This window comes from Orcinus orca, chromosome 19, assembly GCF_937001465.1.
Source record: "Orcinus orca chromosome 19, mOrcOrc1.1, whole genome shotgun sequence".
In the NCBI taxonomy this organism is placed as follows: Eukaryota; Metazoa; Chordata; class Mammalia; order Artiodactyla; family Delphinidae; genus Orcinus; species Orcinus orca.
In genome coordinates, this window is record NC_064577.1 from 45,059,674 (window position 1) to 45,072,333 (window position 12,660).

A 12,660-nucleotide genomic window follows, 5' to 3' on the forward strand; every position below is an offset into this window, starting at 1 on the left:
CTCACTTGACACCGCTGATTCATTTCAGGCTGGGCTGGATCTGGAACACGGCACAAAGTGTTTTCTGAAACCAAAGCATTTTCTGCCCTGCTGGAGGTTCTGTCCTAGCTGGCGATACACACGTGCACACAAAAACTGCTAGAATGCTCTGTTCTGATCCCACGGTTCCCACACACACACACAAAAAAAAAACCCCGTAAGACTGAGCTGGAAGGTCTGGGTGTCATTTATTGATAGCAGTTTACACACATTTGTTTTCTTCCCGTGGTTGTTTCCTTCAAGGCACAGGCACAGAGCCCTCTAGAAAGGGCAGTCTCTGAACAAGGGAAGCCAGGAACTCAGGATGCACACGTCTCTGGCAGGCCCATGTAGTCCCGGCCGGATGCAATCCTTCAAGCTGGAAATCTGCCGGGTATTTGAGACACCAAGGTGGGAGGTGGAGAGGGAGGCCAGAGGACTCACATCTTGGTCCAGGCCTGCTTTCTCATTATCCAAGTCCATTCCAGCTTTAGGAGCCTGGGGTGGGGGTAGGGCAGCAAATCAGCCCACCCACCTTCACAGGGGCAGATTCTTCAATCCGTGCTTCCGCTGGCCCCGCAGCTAAAGAGAATCGGCCTATGGTAAGAGACAGATTGCTTCCTCTCTGACCCTCCCCAGCACCTCTCTTCCGCTGGGTATGTGAAGGAACCGCTGGAAAAAACCGAGGCCGGTGTTCGTTGTTGTTCAGCTGCGCATGCCGTCTTCCTCAAATCGTGAATAAAAGATAGGCTGGAGGCTACCAGTCTACTCAGGCCGCCCACTGACTCCCAGCTCATCACACACGTGGCCCTGCCTGTCTTCTGCCCACTGCCAGTGCCTCGGCTGGAGCGCCAAGCAGGCCCCAAAGACGGGAGCCAAGCCGGTCTGTGTAGGCACTTGGCAACTCTGGGTAGGGAGGCGGATCAAAAAAGGGGATGGAAATGAGAAGAGTGAAAGAGCTTCACCTGATCAAGTAATTAGAGATCCGAAGTGATTTTACTTTTATTTCCTTCACTTTAAGCCAATCATGAAGTTTCACAGTGATTCTGGGGCGGGAGAAGGAAGGTGGTGGTGAGCATCATGGGGGCTGTGGTCCAGATGGCCCAGGAGGTGTGGGTCTCACTGGGGCAGCTGGAGGAGCACCGACTGCCCAGTGGGCAGGTAGGTGATGTTCCGGGAGCGCGACAGCTGGTACGCGATGTCCTCCGCCGCCTCCAGCTTGCGCAGCTCGATCAGGCCGTCGCCCGCAGTGGTGAGCGAGTTGGCAATCAGCTCCGCTGCCTTGGAGTCGCCCTCCGCAGAGATGATGGCTGCCTTCTTCTGCTGCTCAGCCTACGGCGGTGGAAGCAGAAAGACCAAGATCACATCTTGGGGTGCTGGATGGCGGCTACGGCCTCAAAAGGACCACGTTAGGCACCCTCACCGGGTCCCGAAGGAACTCTGGGACTTTACCTCCCCCTCCAGACAGGGTCAACAACACTGTCCACCCAATCCTCCTCTCTCCTGTCTTGCCACTGTAGGGACATATTTCTGTTGGCTATGTAAATAGCTGTCTTATTTTAAAGTCCTCAATAATATTAATAGCAACCCAGTCCAGCCACATACTCCAAGGCAGGAGGACTCCAGGCCAAGGAAAGCAGGAGAGAAAGAAAGATGGAATTAATCCTCATCTTTCCCTCCAGCCCCAAGTCAAAGCGACTTTCATCAAAACCAGTGCAGCTAAGCAGGAGCGGCAGACACGGGACGCTCCCTAAAGTCGCTCTTGGGCTAAACTGGTTCCCGACCAGGAACTCAGGCACGCAGAACGAGGCCTCCTGGCTCCCCCTACCCTTACCAACAGGAGGACGTCTATCTGCAATGCATGACCTTCAGAAGCACGGGAGGAGAACACAGTGTGGAGCCTGTCTGAGATGAACAGACAGCTGTTCAACTGAGGTTCTGGGACTGTCCACTCAACAAATGTTTATTGATACCTAGAATCTATCCCAGGCATGGTTTGGGACATGTTCTAGGTGCTGGAGAGAGGCAAAAAAAGTGGAAAAAGAAAAAATAAGTCTCCATCCACATGGAGTTTATATTCTCTAAAGTTAAATGTCTACCCCTATACCTCTCTTTTGCCTGATTCTAAGGACTAAGGTGTCCTGGATTAGGAATAAAAATCCAAGAGAATTAGTGGTGGGGAGAAGGGAATATATGAAATAAATACGCCTTTGCAAAGACCAAAAGACCAGGCCCTACGCAACTATATTGCGTCCCAGCACACTCTGACACATCTGGATGGATTTAGTGCTTGAAAAAAACCCAGTGATGACAGTGCACCTGGTGCAACGTTTGATCCCTTTTGCTGTCAGCTTTCACTATGTAACCACAGTTAAAAATGACCTCTCAGTGAAGCTGAAAATATTCCAGAAGAAACATTTTTATTTGTGGGAGACTGTTTTTGATCATAGGGACGTGGAAAAAAAATTACCCTTCTGTGATTTAAGAACATAACTTCACATATCCCTGACTAGACCCCGAAGACTCTGGAACCAATTGCAGGAGTACAGTCCCTTCAATCCCCTTCCGATGATCCCGGAAGAGATGACAGATGATGAATTTCCAGGCCACCCAGCAAACAGGGAGGCTGAGCAAAGGAGAAAGGGGAGAGAGGCTCCTGCCATCTGGCTGAGTGCTCACCTTTTCCACCACAAATCTGGCCCTCTCTGCTTCCTGCTGAGCCACCTGTTTGGCTTCCACCGCTTCTGTGAACTCCTTCCCAAAGGTCAGATGCGTCTAAGGGGAGAGAGTGAGCACGAGATGAGGCAGAGTAATGGCTTCGACAGCGCTGCTGCAGGGCCCGCACGGCCGCTGGAGGAAGAGGCCACGAATGGCTCTAGCAGCTGGAGACAATGTGAGGTCAGAACGCCCTTCCACCTCCATATCCGTGCCCAACCTGAGTTCACACCCCAGAATCCTCGGCTGCCCAAAGTGCTCCTGTACCTCATTCTGGCACCCTCAGGTAGAACACAGCCCACGGGCACCAGAAGGTATCTACTCGATTGACCACCTCCCTAGGGGAGGAGACCTGTGGGTTCCAGGACCCCCACCACTGACTAGTACTCTTCCAAGGTCCTTTGATGGCCTGCTTGAAGCCCCCAGGAAGTCAGATGGAAAACTGAGCCCCTGAGTGAGGGATGCAGCTGGTTCTCAGGGATTCAAGAGTGTGATGCTCTCTGCTTATGACTTAACCGGGCCACTGCTTTCTCACAGCATCTCCACCACAAAACAGGAAGAGGACTAGAGAGACGATTTCCAAACCATGATTTTGCAAATCATGGTTTTCCCTATGTGTGAGTGCTTCTGATAAAGGGTTTAAAAGAAAGAGAAGGCAGGTAAAGATATTGATTCGGGAGAAGGTTTAAAATTCTGATTATGCATAGGTCTTCCCTAACAACACGAGTGACCGAGACTTTGCTGAAGTGATGTATCTGTAATGACAGTGCAAACAACGGAAACAGATCTCAGCACTACTAATGCCTAGTCTAATTTATCTATATTTTTTATTAAAAGGGAAGAATAAAGGGGATAACAGCATTGGTTTTGCTACCAAATTCTACTTGTTTCATTTCCTCCACTACTCTCCCAACCTCTGCTTTAAAAAAAGAAAATAAGCGGCTCAAAACTTCTCCTGAAGAGTAAATCCCAGTCCAATGTCTTCCAGAATTTTTAACCCTCCTAACTCTTAAACTGCAGCTGTTCTAGCTCGCCTGCTCCATTTCTGGACTCTTGTTCAAAGTTTGGGAAAGAAAATACAATCCTGAGCAATGAAAAAGAAATGCGTAATTAAGGAATAAAATTTCTTTCTAAAAGGGCCAGCTGAGGGCAGCAAATTCCCCATGAAACCTAATTTTCTTCTCACATCTCTTAGATATGGTTTCTTGTGGTCAACCCCCATTTCCCCAGAATGGAGTATGTGGTCAAAGTCTAGCAAAATGCCAAGCTTCTCCTCAGGCTTTTGCTTAGTGTGTTCTCACGGCCACAGTGTTTAACACTAAGTGGGAGAGCCTGAGGAACCACTCTGGTCCAAGGAGCCAAATGGCTGCAGCCTGGCATCTTGCCAGTAGAGGGAGCCCACGAGCCCTTCCACAGCTGGAAGGCAGTTGTCACAAGTGGAGCAGTGCCCCGGGGTGAGCGCAGGGTATGTAGAATGTTACTGTTTAAACAGCGGCACAGGTGCTGAGGGGGAAGCTGTGCCTTTCCCCAGCGACGCACAGGAGAACGGAATGGGAAACACTCTACCTCGCTACCTGAACAAATCACTCCAAATGATTTTCCCCAGAGAATCAGAAACACGACCCCTTCCCCTCACCCTCCTCGATCTGAAATGCCATCCTGCCTGTACTGCTTTCTGTCTGCATTGCGGCATTCAGTGTCGTATAAATACACAGACCACACAGTCTCAAGAGGATAGCTTATGCCTCAGAGATGCCCCCTGCCTCCCATACCAGGCTTTGGGAAACAGAACCATTCATTTACACTCTATCACCTTTCATGGGGAGGTCCCAGAGCTCACTTGACTGCGCTTTAGACCCTAGGTGTTAGGAAATTCCTCGGGGTCAGGCTGGGAGGTCTGTGCTAGGGAGAAAGACTATCCCAGCTGTTCTCTAGTCTCTACCCGGCAATTTCTGCCTGTGTCCAACAGGGTTAGCAGGACATCACTTCCTGGGGAACTCGGGGGAACAGTCAGTTTGGGGAAGGTGAAAACTCTAGTGGTCAGGGCCGAAAGTGAAAAGAAAAATGTCTGTGGCACAGGGGAGGTAAGAGAACCTTCTTCTGAAAACAAACGCCCACGTGCCACCAAGCCTTCATTGAGGAAAGCGGAAGGGAGGACCTCACAGTGTCTACCCAGATATGGAACCAGGCACCCTCCCCTGCAGGCACCCCAAGACCCTTACCAAGGATACGTCATCCAGGATGAGCCCAAAGGTTGCTGCTCGCTCCGTGAGGTCATCGCTCACCTGTCTGGAGACCAGCTCTCTCTGGGTGATCAGTTCTCCAGCATCAAAGCGAGCCTGGTTCCAAGGGAGGGCAGAGGAGCCGGTCAGGATAATGAGGAAGCAGGGTCCCAACCAGTCACCGCCAAGCTCTTCCTGCCACCTAGCGATCTCCTGGGGGCTGGGCTCAAGGCTCGAGGCTGAGGCCCTGTTCACTCACCACCACGGACTTGAGGATCTCGGTGGTGATGGACGGCAGCACGCGCTCGTCGTAGTCCTCTCCGATGCTGGTGAAGATGCGGGGGAGCTGGCTAGCAACCGGCCGGAAGAGGATGCGCAAGGTGATGTTGACATTCTGTAAATCTTAGGGTAGGGGAGGAGTGCTGGAGTTAAAAGTAAAAACCAAAGTGGCCTTCTATGACCTCTCCTACCCCAAATTTGCTATAATTTATAAGTAAAGTTGCCGATTATCAGATCCTAGAGGGTGAGGCGCACCTGTGCGTGGTCTCCTTGGTAGAGAACCCAGCACAGCATCAGCGTTAAAAACTTCTCCAAGGATTCTGGTGATGACAGCTTTTCAGTGTGTCCTGAATGCCCTCTGATATAAGTAAATGCAGATTGTACGTCTAACAGTTGCCATGGATATGCCTGGAACACTGAATATTTTAAGAAAACAGGCCAATGCCAAGAATTCTAGGGTAAGGCCTCTCCAAGGCCCAGTGAATGGGGCCCAAGGAAGGAGTGTGCCTCAGAGAGGTGACCGTGGGCCCAGCAGACAAGCAGTCTAAGGCCTGGCTGTAGCCTCAACTCTGCTGTTTACTAATTATGCGGGATCACTAAGCCTTAGCCCATCTCAGCTTATTTCCTCACATGTAAGAATGGGGATGATTTCATCTGCCTCCCAGGCATGTTGGGAGAAACCGAAGGAGGAAACAGATATAAAAGCACTCTGTCAAATGCACAACAGATGTAAGGGGTTATCAGACTCATCTAGGGGCCGTTTCTCATTACTTGGCCGAGTCAAAGGACCCAGGGAGGGAATTACAACTTCCCCTGACAATGCAGTCCTACTCGGAGCTAAGGCACTGTCACGGCCTGCTTGCAGTCATCAACCATATGGACCAAACGCCCATGAGATGAGTTCTGAACCAGGCACCAGAGTGGGAAATGGTTATACACCGTCCCTGATCTCTGCAAGTTCCTATCAAGTTTTGAAGATAGGTGTATAATGTATCCTTAGAACAACTGCAAAACAGTAGAGAAAGAAATCCCAAAAAGGAGGAAAGTTCAGAACTAGGCCTTTAAGTTACAATATGATGTTTCTTGATTAACCCCACCCACCGCTGATTTCCTCTGATGTAGCAGGCAGGCCAGACCCTTCACAGGAGGCTCCTCCTCTCTCTGGCCAGGAGCAACAGGACAGATCAGTCAACACCAATGTACCCTTTCCCCGCCTCTGCCCGACGCACTTCTCATCCTAATGTGCCAGTGCAGACGCACATTCCTCACAGGAGCTCTCTTCTCGGCTTCCCCTCCATGCTGTAGTCCCCGCGCCCCACTCTAATGCCTGTCCACATGGCTATCTCCCTAGCTAGGCCAAGCTCCTAAAGGCTCCCGCTCTAGTCAACTTTGAACTACCCCACCCTCTGACCCAGCACAAAGCCTGCCACTATGACAGAAAGCAAACATCTGCTGAGGAACAGCAACACCCATGCAACCCCCTCCTCCTGCTGCACAGAAACGTCACGGCCAAGACAGCACCTGCCGTTCCATCCACTGCCTGTGCACCTCTATGTGTACGACGGGGGGAGAACCATGACAGCAATTCATTTCAGGCTCCAGCTGGGAAGCCAGTGGCGTGTCAGACCAGATTGCTCTCAGGGATGTGGGCCTTGGCCTGTGAGATAACAACGTGAGGGCAGCACTGCTGGAAACAGAGGCCTTGGAAAGCAAGGCAAAGGTAAGTCAGCTGTGAAGGCGAACAGAACGGCTGGAGATCCGTTTACAGTCACCCTGGGAAACAAGACCTGATGGGAAGGGTCAACCAGGAGCAAAGGCACACTCAGATTTCTTTAAAATTGGATTGCTATGTAACTCTTGAAATATATCTTTGTTCATTTCTCTAAATTTGTACAACTGTGTGCGTATTTTAAGTATATAGGCATACCTCACTTTCTTGAGCTTCACAGACACTGCATTTTTTACAAATTGAAGGTCTGGGGCAACCCTGTGTCAAACAAGTCTATTGGCACCATTTTTCCAACAGCACCTGCTCACTTCACGTCTCTGTCACATTTTGGTAATTCTTGCAATATTTCAAACTTTCCCGATATTATTATATTTGTTATGATGATCTGATGATGGTTGGCATTTTTTAGCCGTAAGGTATTGTACATATATTGCTTCTTTAGAGATAAAGCTATTGCACCCATAACAGGCTACAGTATGGGGTGAACTATATGCACTGGGAAACCAAAATATTCGTGTGACTCGCTTCATCACAGTATGTGCTTTGTTGCGGTGGTCTGGGACCGAACTCACAACATCTCTGAGGTACGCCTGTATATTTCTTTCTCTGTAGCCACATAAAACTCTTCACGGAAAATATGCCGGGAATTCGTACTACGAGAAGGTCAACCCGTTCGGGATCCCACAGCAGCCCTTGACACTCTCTACTTTACCTGACCCACAGACAAGACTCACCTTTGCTACCAGTGATTACTGGCACGTTACGTGGTCGAGAGCGGCAGTCAAAGATAATTGGTTTCTGTACCCAAGGGATGAGGAAGTGAGTCCCTTCCCCTACGACAATGTCCTGCACTCCACGGAACCGGTCAAAGATGACAGCTCTGTGCCCAGCATCCACTAGGAATGAAGAATAAGGATGGGTCAGAAAAATCCCCTCACCCTTTAACCAAAAGGATCATGGTTTTGAAAGATCACTGGTGCCTTCCATTCATTTATTAAGTCTCCCCTCTCCTGCTCTTTCTTCCTACACTTCTGGTCTCCAGAGGCCTCTGAACAGCTATAAAACTAAGCAATCATTTCCCATCCCACGTCCTCCCAAGGACTTCAGTAACAGGATCTGTTCCTCAGCATCCTTTCTCCTTGAAACAACTGGCTGCTGATGTTCTGATGAACCACCTCCCAAAACTTCTTTCTAAAACTCACCAGTCTTCACTGTTACCACAGTCCATCCTGGTTCCAATTTAACTCAGTGTTTCCGGAAGCAGCATCCTCCCTATGGCGATCCTAAAATTTGGAAGGCCCCACTTTTTCTTTCCAATAGATTGGTTTCTCTAAGGTTTGAAGGGGTTACAGAGCTGTCTTGATGATTCAGAAAGAAATTAGTAATGGTGACTACTGTTTGGCTATGCAGGGGTGGCCAAAAAGATCAGAGTATAAAGCTGCGCCACAGAAGGAGAGCAGGCTTTTCTTTCTTTCTTTTTTTTTTTAAATAAATTTATTTTATTTTTATTTATTTTATTTTTGGCTGCATTGGGTCTTCGCCATGCACGGGCTTTCTCTAGTTGTGGTGAGCGGGGGCTACTCTTCGTTGTGGTGCACGGGCTTCTCTTGTTGTGGAACACAGGCTCTAGGCACGTGGGCTTCATTAGTTGTGGCACACAGGCTCAGTAATTGTGGTTCACGGGCTCTAGAGCGCAGGCTCAGTAGTTGTGGCACATGGGCTTAGTTGCTCCACAGCATGTGGGATCTTCCTGGGCCAGGGATCGAACCCGTGACTCCTGCATTGGCAGGCAGATTCTTAACCACTGTGCCACCAGGGCAGCCCAAGAGCAGGCTTTTCTGACCAGCTGTTTTCTGTCTCTGCCTTTTTAGACATTACAGTTGGCCCAAACACCTTCACTCTGAAAGTAATCCTCCTCTTGTCAGGGTCACACATGAGGTGGGTCGATCTACTGCTACTTTCCAACAGTGAAAGCTAGAGAGTATCAGAGGTGGAGGGGGTCTTAGACATAAAGCAGTTCGATCCTGTGGCTTGACCAATGAGAAAGCTGAGGCCTGCGGAGGGGAAAGTGACTTGCCTAAGGTCACAAAGAAAAGCGGAAAAGCCAGCTTAAACACCCAGCACACTGTTAAAAGCTGGGCAGTGCATCTCAAAGATATTTTCTCTGGAAAGACTCAACCACACCAGAGCAAGGCTCCTACTCAGGACAAGGTCACCGAAGGGCTAGAACCCTTGCTGAGTTATTCCACACACAGGCAGAAGAGAACCAACGAGCTCTCCATTTCAGCTGGCCAGCGAAATCCTGGCACTCTGCTGCAGCATCACGTTAAATTCACAAGAGCAGGTGGAAACGTCCAACTGGGCTGGGATGCTCTTGGTGAATAAAGGCTTTGAGAGAACCTATGGCTACAAGGACAGAGGCCCTGATGACAATGCAACCATGTGGTGCAGGATGGCAGCAGGTGAGCCCTCTTGGTCACAAACACATTCACGGACAGCGGCTGCCAACAGGAGTATCACACAGGCTATGAAGACCAATAGAAGTCCTCTGGCAAAGGGCAGTGACCCACCACCCCTCAGTGCCTCACCATTATACAAGGCAGAGTTCACCACGCCTCCTGCAACGGCTAAGGCCAGGCCAAACTTGCCAATGGACTCAAACACTTTGGCAGCCATGTCTCCTTCTGCTGGGCCTGCTCACACCTAAGTGGGTAAAAACAAAACAATTCAATCCCCAAATCCTCAGAGTAAAGCCCTCTCTGAGGCATCACATGTACCTGTCGAGTTGGCTATTTCTTCCCCCACTCTTGAGAGCTCTAAATTATCGACTGAAGGACATTTCATAAATAACACTCTGCAGCTTGTATAAGTGTATACTCGATTCCTCTGCGCTTCTTTCTTCTCTACTACTTAAGAGAAAGGGTCTGGGGTCCTTGGTTCAAAATTGGAAGGAGGCATGGCCTTGATACCCATAGCCCCACACCAAACCTCCCATTTCCTGGACAGTCAGGCCCCAGGACAGAGGCAGCGTGGCTGGTTCTGTGCAATCCTGGTTCAGAAAAGCATGTGATTCCAAGAACAAAATAACCATAATAGCTGACCTTTATACTAGGTAGTCTTCTAACAGCAATTTCCATATTTAATCCTCACACCAACCCGTATGAAGTAGATAACTACAGATGAGGAAACTGAGGCACACAGAAGCGTTAAGTGACACCAGGAGCCTAAGATCACGCAGCTATGAGGAGGGCTACCAGGATTAGAACCTAGAGGTCTAATTCTAGAAGGCACATCTTAACTTCTCACCACGCGGCTTCCCAACATCAGGCGTTAAGAATGACGTTCTGGGGTCAACATATCACGAGAACCAATCGGGCCAGAAAGGCCCTAAACAGCTGCACCCCGAGGGAGAGCCCTGGAACGGGTGGGGGTAGGGGGGCTGAGGCGGGGTGGGCGCGAGCACGGCTGACCTCACTAGAATCTACTCCACTTAACTTTGTCTCACTCCGCCCCATTGCCGTCGTCCACTTCAGCCTCCCTACCTCCTCCCCAGACCTCAACGTCTCTACCTTCATCTCTCCCCGTGCACTTAAATCTTTCCTGAGACCAGGATGCCCAGTCCCGACCCCTCAGCTTTTCCATTCCTAAGAGCTTCTAGATTATTCCTCACTCTGGCCCCATACACACCTACCTCACTCTACGCAACCCCTGGCTCCTCCCGTGCTCACCCCCTTTCCCCTCCGACACGAGGCGGACCCACGCATGGACCCCGCCCGCCCAAACCTGGGGTTAATGGGAGTGCAGAGGGGGGCTGCGGAGACGCCCGGACGCGGGCCGCTGCAACTCCTCTGCATTCTCACCTGCTCCCACTCTGACCTCCACATGAATTCCCCAGCCAAACATATTGCGCGTGCGCCGGGCAGCTCCCCTCTTCCCCGCCTTCCTTCCAAGATCCGTGCCTCCGATTGGTGGGGACGAGCGCTGTGCATTCTGGGAAGGGTGGCTTGCAGCCTTACCTTAGTTCCCGGGCTCTTCGCAGATGAACTACAATTTCCAAAAAGCCATGCAGCGGCTGGCCCGCACTGAAAAACCTTTCTCTTTGGTGGTACTGAAGGCACAGAGGTTGCCGCAAAGCCTTTTGGGTGCTGTAGTTTCTTGAGGGATAAATGCACGTGCCTGTCCTGAACAGATTTGGAGCCTGCGAGAAGGTGGGCGTAAAGCCCTCGGAGGGAGGGGCTGGGCCTGCTGGCTGGTGGCAGAGAAGTGCAAGGGCAAGTTTAGGGCTGATGAAAGAGGGCGGGTGAGCACGCTGCAGAAAGTCGCGGTGAAGTAACTGGTGGGCTGAGAGATCGAAGGGCTGGCTTCTTTCCAAAGACCTATCTAGAAGCGACCTGAGTTGTGGGACCTTGATTGCCAGACCAGAGAGAGCCTTAGAGACCACCTGGACTAGAAAATGAGACCCAGAGAGAGGAAGGGAGTCATTCAGGTTCATGCACCAATTAAAAAAGGGGTTGGGCTGAGTCTGGGTCCTGTGGACACCTTTTTTTGGTCTAAAAATGGTGGTTAATTTTCTACTGAATTTTATTCATTTATTTTAAATTAATTTTTATTGGAGTATGGTTGCCTTACAATGGTGTGTTAGCCTCCACTGCACAACAAAATGAATCAGCCATACACATACAGATATCCCGTCCCTTTTGGACTTCCTTCCCATTTAGGTTACCACAGTGCATTAGGTAGAGTTCCCTGTGGTATACAGTATGTTCCCATTAGTTGTCTATTTCATACATAGTATCAACAATGTATCTGTGTCAATCCCAGTCTCCCGATTCCTCCCACCCAACGCCTTTCCCCCTTGGTATCCATACATTTGTTCTCTACTCTGTGTCTCTGCTTTGCAAATAAGATCATCTACACCGTTTTTCTAGATTCCACATATACGCATTGTTATATGATATTTGCTTTTCTCTGAGTTCACTCTGTATGACACTCTCTAGGTCCATCCACATCTCTACAATTTCATTCCTTTTTATGGCTGAGTAATATCCTATTGTATATATGTACCACATATTCTTTATACATTCCTCTGCTGATGGACATTTAGGTTGCTTCCATGTTCTGGCTATTGTAAATAGTGCTGCTATGAACATTGGGGTGCATGTGTTTTTTTGAATTATGGTTTTCTCTGGGTATATGCCCAGTAGTGGGATTGTTGGGTCATATGGTAGTTCTATTTTTAGTTTTTTAAGGAACCTCCATACTGTTTTTCGTAGTGGCTGAATCAATTTACATTCCCGCCAACAGTGTATGAGGGTTCCCTTTTCTCCACACCCGCTCCAGCATTTATTGTTTGTAGATTTTTTGATGATGGTCATTCTGGCTGGTGCAAGGTGACACTTCTTTTTTTTTTTAAGTCGTATTTGGAGAAGTTGCAAGGATAGTACAGGGAACACATGTTTACTCAAATTCATCTATTGCTAACAATTTGCTCCATTTGGTTTTTTGATCTAAAACAATAAAACAGCAGGTTATTTTATCAGCAAATTGGGTTTATTTGGGAACAGCAAAGAATTGCAATTCTGGACATGTAATCTATGGCAACGCACAGGCAAGTCTGCAGAACAAAGGAGAGGACCTTTCTTTTATAGTGGAGAAGGGGGAGTTGGGAGGGGCTGTCATAAACAAAGAGTTGGAGGA

General features: G+C 49.3%; 1 protein-coding gene across 2 annotated transcripts; it reads right to left on the reverse strand.

Moving 5' to 3' along the window:
* Nucleotides 1-208: 208 nt before the first annotated feature.
* On the reverse strand, nucleotides 209-10,921 carry PHB1 (prohibitin 1). Of its 2 annotated transcripts, none has more exons than XM_004282645.2 (7): nucleotides 10,824-10,921; nucleotides 9,552-9,666; nucleotides 7,698-7,859; nucleotides 5,215-5,357; nucleotides 4,956-5,072; nucleotides 2,698-2,793; nucleotides 209-1,350 (listed from the first exon to the last, which is right to left on the reverse strand). In XM_004282645.2, exons 2-7 carry the CDS (start codon nucleotides 9,637-9,639, stop codon nucleotides 1,138-1,140), a joined length of 819 nt encoding a protein of 272 aa, XP_004282693.1. In that variant the 5' UTR covers nucleotides 9,640-9,666; nucleotides 10,824-10,921; the 3' UTR covers nucleotides 209-1,137. The 2 variants fall into 2 exon arrangements, with proteins under 2 accessions (XP_004282693.1, XP_033266652.1); XM_033410761.2 differs by having other exon boundaries at nucleotides 10,747-10,871.
* Nucleotides 10,922-12,660: the final 1,739 nt, after the last annotated feature.